At 34.1% G+C, this 17,834-nt stretch overlaps 1 protein-coding gene across 2 annotated transcripts; it reads left to right on the forward strand.

Moving 5' to 3' along the window:
* The first annotated feature begins 1,361 nt into the window (after positions 1-1,361).
* On the forward strand, positions 1,362-7,078 carry LOC141667529 (putative transcription factor KAN2). Of its 2 annotated transcripts, none has more exons than XM_074474055.1 (6): positions 1,362-2,650; positions 2,837-2,913; positions 3,988-4,033; positions 4,146-4,311; positions 5,608-5,677; positions 6,419-7,078. In XM_074474055.1, the coding sequence occupies exons 1-6, from the start codon at positions 1,795-1,797 to the stop codon at positions 6,569-6,571; spliced, it is 1,368 nt and encodes a 455-aa protein (XP_074330156.1). In that variant the 5' UTR covers positions 1,362-1,794; the 3' UTR covers positions 6,572-7,078. The 2 variants fall into 2 exon arrangements, with proteins under 2 accessions (XP_074330156.1, XP_074330157.1); XM_074474056.1 differs by having other exon boundaries at positions 1,364-2,650; positions 5,611-5,677.
* The last annotated feature ends 10,756 nt before the right edge of the window (positions 7,079-17,834 follow it).

A 17,834-nucleotide genomic window follows, 5' to 3' on the forward strand; every position in this document is an offset into this window, starting at 1 on the left:
GATTCGAACCCCTCCAACATCAAACATTTAATTATTATTTATAAATAAGGTTAGTGGTTCAAATCTCATCAACCATATATTATTTTATACAATACTATTTGATTTAACTTAAAGTTATACACAATTAAATTATAATTATATTGTTATTAATTAACGCATTTATTTATTTATATTAGAATTTCAATAAAATCATATAAAATATAAATAAAAAAATATTAATATTAATGGAACCCGTGCATCACACGGGTTTTAAGCTGGTATATACTGCCTCTGTCCCATTGAATTCTCTACGTCACTTTTTGGCACGTTTTTTAATGTTCATTTAAAGTATAACTCTATTATATTTTTTTAAAAAAAATTTCTGTATAAAAATTTTATGTTTAAACTTTTATTTTAAAAAAAAATTAGAAAAAGCAAATTACGAAACTATATTTTATAGAGATCTCGAAATACGTGCAAATAGTAAATATAGAGAAATCAACGGGACGGAGGTAGTATAACATATGTACAGTGCTCTGCGTATGATCTTAAAAAATTTCATATGAATATTTTCGTAATATAAAATGTTTTTAGATGGACATCAAGACATATTGTGTTACCCTTTGAAATCTGTAAATAATAAAAATTTACAAAATCGTTGTCAAAAACAGGTACATAATTTGCTCTAGATAAAGAAAATTCGTTTAAAAACTCCGTTGCACAAATTGGGAACAAGTGTTTTGACTTTGTGTCCGTAAAAGTAAAAAGTTATAAGAGAGTACTTATTGTTATCGAGTGTACTGTACTGTTGCACAACAATTAAAGACAAAGGCATTTACCTGCAGAGAATGAACGGAAAAGAGGATACTCCTATTTATCTAAACAAACATATACACATTCCTGTATGTACGCGTGTGTGGGCTATGTGGTGTGTACAGTTTATCACTAGTAACAAGTAGTAGTATAATAATGAATAGAATGGGGAAGTATGATTAGGTAATTATATATAGAGCAAAACCCTAGGATTTGATTCAAGCGTGTGTGTTGAGTTTAGGGTTACAGAAAAAAGGCAAGAAACAAACAAATATATAAGCCATCAGTTTTGTATACACTTAAATTATGAGTGTAGTGGAGTGTTTGGTTTATAAAGTGAGTATGAGTTGGTAGAGGGCAAAATGAAGACGTTAAAAGCCTACACTCAAATTTCCTCTTTCTTTCCCCCCAATCAGAAAAAAGAGAAGTTGGAAAACATAATAATTAACTCTCTAAAAAAATCTTTAGTACTATTATTTTTACAACTTTCTTCCTTTTTCTACTTTTTATCTAATCCTACCCCCCACGTCCACAAACCAAATTATCTCTCTCCCTCGTATCTCTTTTTCTCTCTCTCAAGAGAGAAGTGTCATTTTCCAACATATACTTATTCACACAAAAGAAACAAGCATTCATTTCATACCTAGCTAGCTTGTCATTTATTCTCTCTCTCTCCCCCTCTCTCTTTCTCCCATATAACCCAAAACTTCTGCAACTACTCCACTCCTTAAGTTTTTCATCATCAATGGAATGAACCCCATTTGAGAAAAGGAAATAAAACCATATTTATCTATATATATGTGTTTGTGAGAGAAATCCCAAGATCGATCATACTCAAACATTCCCAACAAGCATTCCTATCATATCTTTGGAAAGTGCTTATTGCTTTGTAAACAAAACAAGAAGATAAGAAGTGAAGAGAGGTAGGTATAGTAGCTTAACCTATATATAAGCTAAGGGGGTTGTTATAATTGGTTGATAAAAAAAGAGAGGAAGGATTATATGGAGCTATTTCCGGCACAACCAGACTTGTCACTGCAAATCAGCTTGCCAAGCACCAACAAAGGCACATCAGGAGGTGGAGGATGGAGGAGTAGTACAAGGACAACAACAGAACAAGTAGGTGAAGAGGGCACGGATTTGGGGTTCTGGAAAAGAGCCTTGGACAACTCTAAGAACTCATCATCATCATCATCATCATCACCCATCCTTAGTTCTTCAAAATTTTACTCAATTGAGAACAACAATACTAGTACGACTACTAGTTCTTTCTTTGATCTCTCTTTGTCGAATCCAAGCCTAGCAGCACCTTCTCATCAAAACCCAATCTTCATTGCAAACAACCAAAATTTCCACAATCTTCCCCAAAACAACAATCATCTTTTCCAACACTCTACTAATTTTTATCATCAAAATTACCAACCAAACAACCAAAATATTACTCACAACAATAGGCATCAAATGTACAATCAAAATCAACATCATCATCATCTTCAAGGAGGAAGAGGGTTAAGCTCAGATGAGATTATGGGGTATTTAAAACCCATAAGAGGAATTCCGGTCTACCAGAAACAAAACCCTCCACCTAGCTCGACTCTTATTCCTAATTTCCTAAATTTTCCATTTTCTCAACAGCTGCCTTGTTCTCTTGATTCGACGACATCATCTCTTTCATCTTCATCACCTACTTGCACAAACCCTAATGGCAGCAGCTTCCAGTCTCAGGTAGGGTTGATGAGATCACGATTTCTTTCCAGATTTCCGCCTAAACGTAGCATCAGAGCCCCCAGGATGCGATGGACAACAACACTCCATTCTCGCTTTGTTCATGCTGTTGAGCTCCTTGGCGGCCATGAAAGTATATGTTATTCTTAGCTATCATTTTTACATTTAATTATTTCCTCTTCATTTATGCAATATATTGTGTGTTTGTTTCATATACCAATACTACTGCAAATTAATTATATATCTTCATCTTTTGATTATTGATGATTATCATTTACTTATTTTACATTTTGTTTGGGGGGTTTTAATTAATTATCAGGAGCAACACCCAAGTCTGTTCTTGAGCTCATGGATGTGAAAGATCTCACTTTAGCCCATGTTAAATCTCATCTACAGGTAATTATGATTTTACTTATTACCTTCTTCCTCTCCTTCCTAGAAAATCCATAGACATATATGTAAGTGTGCAATTGTGACTGCAGTTTCTGTGATATATATGCATGCAGTTGAAATAATGGGGGGTTTGTTTTAAATTAAGCCTCAACTTGCTTTGGGAAGTACTACTACCATAACTCTAAATACATTATACATGTATATTTAGGTACTGCAGTAGAAAACTTCGGTACTATAATAAGTTAGTAATACATTTTGACATTTTTAATACAAAGCCTATGTTTTCAATCTCAACATTTACTCCCTTCTCAAATTTCTAGTTTATGATCACCACCTACTTATTCATAAGTATAGATCTGATGGTTCTGCAAGAAGCTAGTATACTAGTACCTATATTATCAGCTTTTTGCTTGGGTAAACGATATGTAAAAGATAAAAGAGAGAGAGAGATAGAGAGCTAGTCATTAAGTCATGATACATGTTTATCAGGAATAGAGTAAGACAAACCCCAACAAATGAATCAAAATAGTCATAGCCAAGTCCGGACAAGTTCGAAGACAGCCGACTACTTGTAGTAATGTAAATATTACTTTACTTCTGGTAGTTGTATGTGTTTTTATGGATAAGTTAGTACTAGTCATGTGTATGTGTGTGTGTGAGAAAGAGGGGGTGAGAGAGAGGGGGGGGGGGGGAGAGAGAGAGAGAGAGAGAGTAGCAGAAAAGAAAGTACAGAAGAAAAATCATTTCACAATGATAGTGTAATTACCAAGTGGTTTTAACACCACAAACCATTGATATTTATAAACATATATGTGTGGACACTAGACTGTGTGTATTCACAGTCTCATTCTATAGAGTAGCATACATTCATGCCAGAGGAAGTATAGTAGTAATGCATTACTATGTGCCATGTGCATGCATAGTAGTGCAGGTTACTTGGCATCTTCCAATGCCCGTGTTTTTCACACACACGCACACATTTTTTTATATAAGTGTAAATTGTGTGGCTTTGTTAAATACGAGATATATACTGCACTTCTATGTTTGGATTACATGAGTTTGTTTTTTAATCCGCAGATGTATCGAACTGTAAAGACAACTGATAGAGCTGCAGCTTCTTGTGGTTTCTCTCTTGAACTTTGTTCAATAAACAAATATTTAAGTACTAAATTCCCAGCGCAAATTAAGTAGAAGTTTTAATCTAACAAATATACATTGGTATTTGGGACAATCAGATCTATTTGAAAATGGGTCATCTGGTGATACTTCTGAGGATATGATGTTTGACAATATTCAAAACCCGAGAAGGTCACATGATGATGAATCATCTCAACAAGAAAAATCCAAAGCTCGCCTCTTAGATAAGGAACATCAAGGCCTCTGGATAAACTCATCTTCAAGGTAAAACCTTACGATTTATTATGTCCTCAAATATATTCCTTAGAACTTCCTCCTCCACGGGACAAGCTAGACATTCGAAATTTAGTTAGGAAGTACCTGTTATTAAGGTAATTATACATATACATTGTATGACTCAAATGCCAACTATGCTGTGGAAGTAAGAGAATAAAAAAATCCTACATTTTTTTCGACATTACTATGTATTGTTCTAATTTCATCAAAGCTTCTGCCTCACAGTTGTCCGCTTCTTAATTATCTAAATCTGACCGGTGTTTGTTTATGTTCTTGATAATTCAAAATTTGTGTTGGCATATAAGGTATGTATTTGAATCGGTATACACGTGCATTATATAAATGGTAGTCCCAAATGTAATTTAACCTAAAAATCATTCAGAAATCAGTATTAATTTGCTAGATAAGGTTTTCATTCTGATGAAAATTAATTAGAATAATTATGCAGGGAAAAAATTTAATAGAAAAAGATGCTTAGGAAAGTAAGAGATTTCACCTACTCTCTTTTTACGGGTTTGGCCATTTGCTTGTATCAAGAAAGTAATCTTTTCTACCTCTTTTCTAAGTCCTAGTTTTTTACTTAAGCATATACCAGCATGTAAAGATGAGTAAGAAATTATGAATTATGGCATGTAAAGATGAGTAAGAAATTATGAATTATGGGATGTGATTCATTCTTATTTTACATTTTTAAAGTGTTTAAATATCCGTAAGAGTGTAATTTAGAGATGATTTACCTATCATTAAGAAAAGTTTTAATTAGTAGGAGTATATACAACGAAATAAAATGAAATTTGACAAACCTATATATGCATAATTAGTAAGGGTGCAGATCTCTTTCCCTTTGGATTTTGTGGGTTCAGAATAGACCTATTCTTTCTCCTTTTCTTTTAACAGTAATCATCACTAAATAGCACAATTCTATTGGAAACTTAGTTTCAAAGTTAAGCCTTTTCATGGCCCCTCTTTTATTCAAATGAATTTCATGCATGCACAGATCTTAGATGCTCTTCTCGCCAGTGTACAGAAGTTGAAGTATATATATAGTTAATCAACTGTAAGATTGGGACATCACATGGGTGGATTCACTTTAATTTTTCAATATAATTAAGAAATTGCAAAAAACACAAGATTCTAAAATGAAAACTGGCTTTCTTTTGCTGTTGAGTTTGCTACATTGCTTTTGCTTTAATTGTTTTGTTTATGAGTTGATTTTGCCTTCCTAGTCCCTAGTCCCTTCTGCATGGCCTCCACTGACATGAGATATTCCTTCTTGGTTTCTAGCAGGGAAGCTTGGTTGCATGGGAAGCAAAGAGATTGTGGAGATAACATTAACATTCCATCTCTACATGAGGTATGCATTTGACCAAAATATATCTAATCATGTCTAAATGTGAGCATAGACTATATATAAATGTATCATGTATGTGTGTGTATATGTGCTTGGAGTTCTTCCATGAGGATCTATAGTAAACTCAATATTTTATCACTGATAATTGTATCCTGTAAAGCAGAAAGAGAGTAGAGATTTAGCCAAAAAAAAAAAAGGAAAGAGAGTAGAGAAAAAGACAGAGGCTTTTGAAAAGCTGGCAAGTCTTTGAATTACATATATTAGGGTCAGCTATTTTATATGCTTTTGAAACAAACAATAAGAAAGAAATAGGAAAGAAGCAGAATAATTCCATTTTCACTAAAGCAAAGAAGTTGATATACATTAAGAGTCAAGAAAGTTATAACTTGTAGTATAATAATCAATACATCTAAACCTTTAGTGATGATAGTTAATTAATTACTAATAGAAAAGCTGTAGAAAAAGAAATCATTGTATAATATTATATGTTTGTTTGGATCTTGATTAGGGAATAAAATGAACATAGGAAGATTGCATGCAGAAGAGACAGTAGCGTAACAGACTTTTATAATCATTGTACTCTATCCGTCTCAATTGACAAATATTCTTTCAATGTATCTCACATTTCTTGAGTTTCATTCACACTCACAAATATATGCATGTACTGTCCTTTTTATTCCCATTTTAATATGTACACACTTCTCTTATGTTTGAATAATTTATTAAAAAATAAACTTTATTAAGGAGGAAATGCACGGAAGCAGCTATGAAAGAATATCAGAAGTGAGGAGCTCATCAACTGCAGCAGCAGCAGTGGAGACAACAAGCAACAAATTATTATTCTGCCCAAAGAAGAAGCCTAATCTTGAGTTTACTTTAGGCAGGCCACTCTGTTAGTAGAGTGGTACTAGCTATTAGTACAAGCTTATGAATATATAAAAAATAAATATATATGATGTTACTCATTTTGAAATAATTACAAGTTCTGATGGGGAGCTGGTGAAGAGAATCAGGTACCCACTTGGGAAAGATGAGAGAGACAGAGAAGCAAAGAAAAAAAGGGAAAAAAGGAAAGGAAAAGAAAGGAGAGCTAAAGAAAGACAAAGAGACAAGAAAGACAGGAAAAAAGCAGCCATCATTCAGTTGAATTCCTTCTTACTTGTCATGTTCAATCAACCCAAAGCAATTTAGCATTGGAGTGAGATCTATAGTAGTATTGCATTACTTAATTAATGATTTCATACGTAAATATCACTAGTTTTTGTATGTTTTTTTCAATTCTAGGGGAGAGAGGAGAGACAGATAGAAGCCTCTAATTTGAAGCATTGTGTTACTAGCTGGCTATAACATGTGCAGTGACCAATCCTTGTTAAACTGTAATGAAGAACTTTATATTTATTTAAATGGTTTGTATTGAATACTAAGCTAGATCATACCTATATTTGGTAGGAAATATTAAACATTATATTGGAAAAACATGAGGTTGCTAGCTTAAACTGTATTAATCTTTTCTTTAACTCCAGTAAAATTTTAAGAATCACCAAAACAAAGTGAGTTTTATTGTAGTTATAAAGTTCTTAATTACTCTGTTCAACTTATGAAGATATAGAGGTTAATTTATTGTGTCAGTACCTAATATCTGTGTTGTATATCTGACAAGGTATGGAACTAATTAAATTTAAAGATTTATGGATCGATGCTGTTGGAGCATAGCTCTTTAATTCTTTTTGGCGGTACACTAGCTGCACTATCGCCCGGCAAAGCTAAAAGAAAGAAATTTATTTAAACATAAACTTTGGGAAAGAACATGAGGAACTGCAAACCTGACAAATTAAAGCACAAAATGTAACAAAGGAAAAAGAATTAAAGTTGTAAAAGTAAAATTAAATAAAAGCTCCTCAAAAATATAATCACAAAGCTTAACTTTTTCAGGTGCGTTGCTAATTATTCGACAAGTATTCTCGTTGCCCGGAGACAACCTTTTTTTAGGACCTTAGTTAATGCTTCCTGCCAACTCTGTAGCTGAGTTTGCAATCTGTTGTTAGACTGTATTGGAGTAGGGTTCATGTATCCTCACCGTTCCCTTCTTATTGTATCAAATTAAGCTTAATAATTTTGTTAGAATTAGATTATTTTCTTTGGATGTGCGCTGAATTTGCATCATCAGATTCTTCGAAGACAACTTCAATTTAGATATGTATGTGTGCGACCAAACATAGCGTGTTATAGAGAACTATACATGCTGCACTATCACTACAACAAAATGGACTAATTACAACGCTCAACTTAATATGGAAAAAAATGTGCGCCCAACTTACGACGGAAAAAAGTAAAATGTCGTAATTATTTACGACGAAACTCAAAACCGTCGTAAGTTTAGTATTTTATTAATAAAATTATGCACGACACGATTAAACAAAAATGAAAATAATTTGAAGTTGCGGCAATTTAAACATTTCGTCGTAAGTTAATTATTTTTTATTAAAATTTTAAATTGAAATTGAATAAATTTTTTTATCTAAATTTACAACGAAATATTTGCGACGGAAAAAATCAGATCGTCAAATTTACGTCGAAAATTGAAATTCGTCGTAAATTATCAAAGAGGGAAAATTAACCTTTTCCCAAAAAAAATTGGCGGTAAAATAAAAATCATTTGAAGTTGCGACGATTTGAATATTTCGTCGTAAGTTAAATATTTTTATTAAAATTTTAACTTGAAATTAAATAAAAAAAATATTGCATCTAAATTTACGACGAAATATTTGTGACGGAAAATATTAGAACATCCAATTTACGACGAAAATTAAAATTCGTTGTAAGTTATCAGAGAGGGAAATTTAACTTTTTCCTCAAAATTTGGGCGGTAATTTGACTTTTCTCAAATTTTGCAGATATTAATTTATGACGGATTCTGTTAGGAATATGTTGTGTACTTGATGATAAGCTAAACAAAACACCTTAGTAGATTTAACTTAGTGAATTTCGTAGCACCCGACGGATGATCAATTATATTCCCGACGGATGATTCAATATAGTCCCGAGGGATGACTAATTGATATCCACCGGGTGAGTTGCTTATGTAACAATAAGTACTGTAGCACATTTCTGTAAACAACTTTGTATAGATTTTATAGTAGCTTATGAATCATGTAGACTGCTAGTAGATGTGCAGAATAGGTTGATTAAATGTAAATATAAGATGTCTTGTAATTCTGCACAAATGAAATGGAGTCAAGTGATAAATGGCTACCCGACGGATGATCAACAAAGTTACCCGACGGATAATCAACAAGGCCACCCGACGGATAATAAACATGTACCCGAGGGATAACAAACATGTACCCGACGGATGTTCAATTCAAATATATGTTGACAGTGACAATAAAGACACATGCGTCGAGTGTTTACAAAAGGAATGTGGCAACCTATTTAGCAGGGTTTTGAGAACAAAGAAGCATTACCATTTTCATGCTATTATGAAGATATTCAAAGATGCTGGAATAGAGTAGTGAAGCAGCATTGAGTTAGACTTGATAGGTTTTGTTTTATTATCTTGTCTTATTATCATGTAAACTTGGTGATATATAAACCAAGTGTAGCTAGTAGAACAAACTAACTAAGCAAACACATACATTTGTAAGCTGTATTCTGTAGAATTTCTCTGTAGTTTGTTTGTTCACTTATAAAACAGCTGTGAGCTATTCAAGCTTCACAGGGTTCTCTCGATATATATATATATATATATATCTGGTGGATACATTCAAATCCACCAGAAAGTTTTAAAGACCTGAGTTTTTATTACTTTATGTTTGATTAACTTAACTTTGTATTCCGCACTTTGCAAATCAAACAGTTAGATATAAACTGAGTTAGAACCATTTTTCATAAATCTCAAAAAGAAGTCAGAATTATATTCAAACCCCCCCCCATTCTGTAATTCTTGTTGTATTGTTAGGGAATAACAATTGGTATCAGAGCAAGCTCTTGAAGTACAAAGAGTTTAAAGATCACAACAAAACAGCAAGATGAACAAGAAGGATGTTGGAGTCAAGATTCCATTTCTAGACAAAGACAATTATCACCACTGGAAGGTGAAGATGCACCTACATCTTCTTTCTCAAGATGAGGCTTATGTGGATTGCATAGAGAGAGGTCCTCGTGTACCAATGAGAGATGCAAAAGGGAATGAACCATCTGTTCCCAAGCCTAGGCATGAATGGTCAGATCCTGATATTGAGCAAGTCAGGAAAGACAAGAAGGCCATGAATATATTGTTCAATGGAGTTGATGGTGATATGTTTGATAACATCATTAACTGCAAAACAACCAAGGAGGTTTGAGACACAATTCAGATTATCTGTGATGGCACTGAGCAAGTAAGGGAGAATAAGATGCAGCTGCTAATTTAGCAATATGAGCACTTTCATTGTAAAGATAGTGAGTCTCTCATTGACATTTTTAGTAGGTTTCAATAACTGCTAAATGCTCTGAAGTTGCATAGAAGAGTCTATCAGACAAAAGACTCCAATCTCAAGTTTCCTAGATCTCTTCCAAAGGAATGGAAACCAATCACAGTCTCTTTGAGAAACTCTCAAGATTATAAGGAGTTTACTTTGGAGAGACTGTATGGCATCCTGAAAACTTATGAGCTTGAAATAGAGCAAGATAAGAGGATGGAGATAGGAAGGAAGAAAGGAGGGTCCATAGCACTGGTTGCTGAGTTGGAGAAAGAGAAAGAGGTGAAGGTAGAAGTTGTTGAGTCTACTACAAAGGTCTATGAAAACAAGGGCAAGGGGCTGGTGCTGAAAATGAAGATTTTTTGAGCCAAGATGACATGGATGATATTGATGAATATCTTGCATCCCTTTCCAGAATATTTGCCAAGCTCAAGTTCAAGAAGAACTTTGGAGCAGCTAAGCCAAATAGAAACATTGTGGATAAATCAAAATTCAAATGTTTCAAATGTGGCTTGGCAGGGCATTTTGCCAGTGAGTGTAGAAAGTCAGATTCCAGCAAGAAGAAATTTGAGCCTGTGGATTATAAACAGAAGTATTTTGAGTTGCTCAAATAAAAGGAAAGGGCTTTTATTACACAAGAAAATGACTGGGCAGCAGATGGTTTGGATGAGGATGAAGATGTCAGCTATGTAAATCTAGCCCTAATGGTCAAATCTGATGAAACAGAAATAAGTTCTTCAAGTAATCAGGTAATCACCACTAACCTAGCACATTTATCTAAAGCTGAGTGTAATGATGCAATTAATGAAATGTCTGCAAAATTATATCATTTGCGTGTTATACTTAAGTCTCTCACTAAGGAAAATGCTAAAATCAAAGAAAAAAATCTATTTTTAAGTGAGAGGAATAATGTGCTAGAGTCTCAGTTTATTGAATTTGAGAAATTTAGAATAGAATGTAAGATTGCTAAGGAGGAAATTAACCTAGTCCTTGAAGAAAGAAGAGATTTTAAAGAAGCAACTTGAACGAGAACATGAGGTGATTAAGGCATGGAAATCATCTAGAGATGTTCATGCTCAAATCACCAAAGTTTAAGGTATTAAGTCCTTTTGTGATGCAGCCTAGAAAAAGAGTAAGGAGAAGCTGGAATCCAATTTGGTTGAAGGATTGTTAACAGATGTGGACTCGATGGATGATGAGAGTCATCTGTCGGATAATCACAAGGATTATCCATCGAGTGACACAAATCCTCATCCGTCGGCTGTGTGCAAACCTGTGAGCAAAGCCAAACTTGCCAAGTTAAATGATAAGTATGGATCAGTTTCCAAAAACTTTGTTCCAGGGGAATCAAGTCAAGTGAAGAAGGAGAAGAAAGTGAATGTTGGTCATCTGTCTATCAAGAAATTGAATGACAGATTAGAAAAGATTGAGGTTAAAATAGAAACTAAAAAGAAAAATAATAGAAATGGGAAGGTAGGGATTAACAAACATAACAACTACACACCTGATAAATATGCTCCAAGAAAAATCTGTGTTAAATGTGGTAGTGTTAATCATCTGTCTGTTAATTGCAAACTTACTATGCCTACTCCTATATATGTACCATCTTCTTTTCCCAACATGAATGTCATGCCTTCTATGCCTATGAATGCTATGTCTGCACAGAATATTAATACATAATTTGCTAATATACCATTTGCACCTAATCCTTATTATGCTGCATTTAGTATGCCTCAAATGCCATTTAGCATGCCTTACTGGAATAACATGTTTGCAAACAACATGCCTTTTCCTGTTAATCAAAATATGCATGATAATTCTGTTTTAATGACTAGTTTCAAAGGTCCAACTCAAATGACTAAGGATGAATCTGATATCCCCAAGTCAAATGAGATCAAACCTAAGAAACAAAAGAAGAAAGCTAACAAGGCAGGACCCAAGGAAAATTGGGTACCAAAATCAACTTGATTTGGTTTTGATGTGTGCAGGGAAACAGAAAGAATTTTTGGTACCTGGATAGTGGTTGTTCAAGATACATGACTGGAGATTCTACCCTGCTCACAGAGTTCAAGGAGAGAGCTGGCCCAAGTATTACTTTTGGAGATGACAGCAAGGGTTATACTGTGGGATATGGCTTGATTTCTAAAGACAATGTCATCATTGAGGAGGTTTTCTTAGTGGATGGTCTCAAGCACAATTTATTGAGTATCAGCCAGCTTTGTGATAAAGGAAATTCAGTAATCTTCAATTCAGAAGTCTGTGTTGTGACAAATAAAAGGAGCAACAAAGTGGTTCTCACTGGAGTGAGAAAAGGAAATGTGTGCCTAGCTGACTTCAACTCATCAAGTGCAGAATCTGACACTTGTCTTCTCTAGTAAAGCAAGTCAATATGAAAGTTGGTTGTGGCACAAGAAGCTGTCCCATCTAAACTTCAAGACCATGAATGAGCTTGTCAAGAAAGAACTGGTTATAGGTATTTCTTAAGTAGAGTTTTCTAAGGATGGACTTTGTGATGCCTGCCAGAAAGGAAAGCAGATTAAAGCATCATTCAGGAAGAAGCTTGATTCAACAATTGAAGAACCTCTGCAATTGCTACACATGGATTTGTTTGGACCAGTCAATGTGTTGTCCATCTCAAGGAAAAGATTTTGCCTAGTAATTGTAGATGATTTCTCAAAGTTCTCTTGGACATATTTCCTAATGTCTAAAGATGAGGCTAGTGAAATCATCATCAATCACACAAGGCAAGTCAACAATCATCATGATTTCAAAGTTAGAAGAATCAGGAGTGACAATGGAACTGAGTTCAAAAATTCTGTTATGAGAGCATTTTGTGAAAAGAATGGGATTATGCATGAGTTTTCAGCAGCAAGAACTCCACAACAAAATGGAGTAGTGGAAAGAAAGAACAGATCACTTATTGAAGCTGCAAGGACAATGCTTGAAGAATCAAAGTTACCAACATACTTCTAGGCTGAAGCTGTAAATACTGCATGCTACACTCATAATATTTCTTTGGTTAATCAAGCAAAGTGTATGACACCCTACCAATTGTTCAAGAACAAGAAGCCAACTTTAAATTTTCTTCATGTCTTTGGATGTAAAAGTTTTATCTTGAGAAATCAGACTGATCAAAATGGAAAGTTTGATGCTAAAGCAGATGAAGGAATTTTTGTTGGATATGCCGTTGGTAAAGCATATTGTTGTGCATATGTTGTGTACTTAATGATTTCATAAACAAAACATCTAAGTAGATTTTACTTAGTGAAATAATGTAGCCCTCGACGGATAAGAGTTATAGTCCCGACGGATAACTCATTATAGTCCCGACGGATGTTAACTTATTATCCATCGAGTGAGTAGCTTATGTAATAATAAGTCTGTAGCACAGTTCTGTATACATCTTTGTATAGATTTTGTAGTAGCCTATAAGTCATATTGACTTTAACTAGATATGCAGAATAGGTTGATTAATTGTATATAAATGATGTCTTGTAATTCTGCATAAGTGAAATGAAGTCAAGTGCCAAAATAGCTACCGACGGATGATTAACAAAACCATCGACGGATGATCAAATGACTATCAACGGATATTTAATATAGAAGTCGATGGATGATCAATGAAGCCATCAACAGATGTTCTGAAAGTCGACGGATGATCATATATCCAACGAATATTCATAAAGTCCAACAGATGATCATATAAAGAACTCAAACAGCAGTTGAACAGTGAATACTGAGCACAACCGTCGAGATGTATACAAATCTACTGTGGAAGCCCATTAACTGGGTAATAGAGGATGAAAAGTAGCAAAGCTTAAGACTGATAATTTTTATGTTTATTTAGTCTTTTTGACTTTGTAATCTTGGTAATATATAAACCAAGAACGTAGCAAATAAAAGTAGACAACTAAGATACAAAAAGAGAGAAATCTTTGTAAGCAAAATCCTTAGCATTTCCCTGTATTCTCAGTAGTTTAATTTGTAAGCAGCTGTGAGCATTCTTGCACACAGAGTCCTCTCGATATATAATATATATCTCAGGTGGAATTGTTTAAATCCACCAGAAAGTTTTTAAAGACTCTTGGTTTTAATTACTATGTTTTGATTCAATTAAGTTTTTATTCCGCATTGTGCTAATCAAAACACTTATATTTATATTCGAGTTGAACATTTTTATTTCGAGAAAAAGGTTCAAGAATCCCATTCAACCCCCCTTCTGTAATTTTTGCTATATTGTTAAGGGACTAACACATATAGAGTCTACAATCTAAGAACCAACATTGTTATGAAATCAATACATGTTATGTTTGATGATAAGAAAATTGAAGGACTGCAAGATGGAGATTACCATGTGAGCCTCAAATTTGATAATGTGAAGATGATTAGTGATGACAGTGATGATGAAAGTGATCAAGAAATAGTATCAAATGATAATGCAGAAAAACCTACTACCAATGAAGCACAAAGTTCAACATCTGTCGAGTTGCAAAATGCTTCATCCGTCGGGAGACAATCTGCTTTATCCGTCGAGAGACAATCAGCTTCATCCGTCGGAACTCAAAATGTACCATCCATCGGGTCATCAAAAAAAGCTGAAAATCAGAATAGATCACTTACAGAAAGTTCCCCTTTCTCAAATCAAAGATCCATAAACTCAGGGGGAGTTTCTAATAATCAAAACTCAGTTACACATCAAGACAACAATGAGGCCTCTTCATCTAGAGCTAATCTACCTCAACAAAGAAAATGGACAAAAGATCACCCCTTTGAGCTCATCATTGGTGATGTATCTTCTAGAGTTCAAACAAGGAGAGCAACTCAAGAAGAATGTCTATATAGCAGCTTCCTATCTAAGGAAGAACCAAAGAAGGTAGAAGAAGCTTTGTTGGATCCTGATTGAATTTTAGCTATGCAGGAGGAGCTAAACCAATTTGAAAGGAATAAAGTATGGAAGCTGGTACCCAAACCTAAAGGAAAGAATCCAATTGATATCAAATGGGTATTCAGAAACAAGATGGATGAAAATGGCATAGTGGTCAGGAGCAAAGCTAGATTGGTTGCTAAGGGCTATTGTCAACAAGAAGGAATAGATTTTGATGAAACTTTTGCTCCTGTTGCAAGACTTGAAGCCATCAGAATTTTCTTAGCCTATACAGCTCATGCCAATTTTAAGGTCTATCAAATGGATGTCAAGAGTGCTTTTCTAAATGGAGATTTGGAGGAGGAAGTCTATGTCAGTCAGCCTCCTGGTTTTGAAGATCCAAATTTCCCAAATCATGTCTACTATCTTTTGAAAGCACTTTATGGACTGAAGCAAGCACCTAGAGCCTGGTATGACACTTTATCAAAGTTTCTTTTGGAAAATCACTTCACAAGAGGTATTGTTGATAAAACTTTATTCTTTAGAAATGTTAGTGGCTCTAGTATACTTGTTCAAATTTATGTAGATGATATTATATTTGGTTCTACAGATGAAAAACTTTGCAAAAAGTTTGCCAAATTGATGCAAAGTAAGTATGAAATGAGCATGATGGGAGAACTAACTTACTTTCTTGGTTTAAAAGTTAAGCAAGTTAGTGATGGAATATTCATTAGTCAAACTAAATACATTCATGATCTTCTAAAGAAGTTTGATCTAATGGATTGCATATCTGTAAAAACTCCCATGGCCACTGCAACTAAGCTTGAATTAAACACTACTGAAAAGTCTGTGGATATTTCAAGTTATAGGGGCATGGCTGGTTCACTTCTGTACTTAACAACTGGTAGACCAGATATAATATTTGCTACCTATCTTTATGCTAGATTTCAGGCTGATCCTAGAGAATCTCATTTAGTAGCTATTAAGAGAATTTTCAGATATCTCAAGGGAACACCAAAACTTGGCATTTGGTACCCTAAAGATTCTGGTTTTGATCTAACTGGTTACTCAGATGCAGACTATGCAGGTTATAAAATAGACAGAAAAAGTACAACAGGAACCTGTCAATTTTTAGGAAACAAGCTTGTGTCCTAGTTCAGTAAAAAGCAAAATTCAGTTTCTACTTCTACAGCTGAAGCTGAATATATTGCTGCTATGGTAGTTGTTGTGAGATTTTGTGGATTAAAAACCAATTGTTAGATTATGGTCTACAAGTGGATAGGATTCCTATTTTCTGTGATAACACAAGTGCAATTGCTATCACTGAAAATCCAGTACATCATTCAAGAACAAAGCACATAGACATCAAGTACCACTTCATAAGGGAACATATGATGAATGGTACTGTGGAATTGCATTTTGTTCCAAGTGAAAAACAGCTTGTAGATATATTTACCAAGCCACTGGATGAATCCACCTATTCAAGGTTGGTAAGTGAATTAGGTATGCTAAATTTTTCTTGAATCATTTCAGATATTTTTCAAGTTGTTATGTAGCCAGAAATTTAATTATTTTTTCTGTTTTGGATGAAATTTTGGCTAAGTCAAAATTTATATCCCGACGGATGATCATTATCCATCGAGTTTGATCATCCGTCGGAATATAATTTGTCAATAAAATCAATTATTTTTCAGGAATATTTTATAACTCGACGGATAACTGATTTATCCTCATCCGTCGAATTGTCTCAATCCTAGCCATTAATTCCCTGAACATTATCCATCGAGTATACTTACAGCTTGTAAGCATGACATGACGGATAAGTGACGGAATTTTTACAGTTTATTTATTTTTAAACGGCTATTTTGGGCAATTTTTATTGGCTACTTTATTTTACTTTATTGTTTTTGTCAGTTAATTTCTGAGATAGTATAAAAGCAAATTCACTTTTATTCATTTCTTTTATCATTCTCAAGATTCAATTTCTCTAATTTCTTTCTTCTCAAAAGCAAACTCTCTCTCTTTAAATTCCAAGTCTCTAACAATGGCACCTATAGTGAAAATCATGTCTCAAACCGGTTATATCTATGAGAAAAACAACTTCTCAGCTTTGGTGAACAAGGAGATTCAACAGTCTGGTGACTATCACAAAATGATGGATTTTGTGAAGAACTGCAAACTCAACTATGCCATGCTGGAATCACCCACCATTTACTGTGAGGTTGTTGAAGAGATATGGACAACTGCAGTGTACAACTCGATAGACAAGACCATCACATTCACTTTGAAAGGTAAGCAGTTTTGTATATATAGTGATATTGTTAAAGCATGCTTCAAGATTCCTGATAATACCGTAACTGCTCCACACACAGACACTGACATTGTTAATATGCTTAATTCCCTGGGCTATGCACTCACTACTTCTAAATTAAGTGAAATTAGGAGGTTGGGTCTTAGAAAAGAATGGAGTTATCTGTGTGATGTAGTAACTAAGGTGTTTTATGGTAATTAGTAACTTTGACTCTATAAACATTTTTATGCTTAACATGCTAGTTACTGATAAGTACTTTAATTTCAGTAATTTGGTTTTGTTTGAGTTAGGTTTTAAGTTAGGAGAGATCAATAAGAGAGGTAAAAGTGTCTATTATGCTAGATTCTTTATGATACTTGCTAACCATCTTATTGAAGATATTGTGATTGAGAACCCAACCAACAAGTTAAATTGTTGGGTTCAAGAAAGAAGGATAATTGCAGATTTAAACAGAGCAAACCATCACAAGGAGGTTCCCTTATACTACTTTCCAGTAATGGAGGGACCTCAGGTAAGTGAGGTAAT

The sequence above is a fragment of the Apium graveolens genome, chromosome 6 (genome assembly GCF_009905375.1).
Source record: "Apium graveolens cultivar Ventura chromosome 6, ASM990537v1, whole genome shotgun sequence".
Taxonomy (NCBI): Eukaryota; Viridiplantae; Streptophyta; class Magnoliopsida; order Apiales; family Apiaceae; genus Apium; species Apium graveolens.

Coding starts and splice junctions, on each gene's coding strand:
- LOC141667529 (XM_074474055.1), top strand. CDS start 1,795: ATGGAGCTATTTCCGGCACAACCAGACTTGTCACTGCAAATCAGCTTG. Junction 4,034..4,145: donor TAGAGCTGCAGCTTCTTGTG/GTTTCTCTCTTG, acceptor TGGGACAATCAG/ATCTATTTGAAAATGGGTCA. Junction 5,678..6,418: donor ACATTCCATCTCTACATGAG/GTATGCATTTGA, acceptor AACTTTATTAAG/GAGGAAATGCACGGAAGCAG.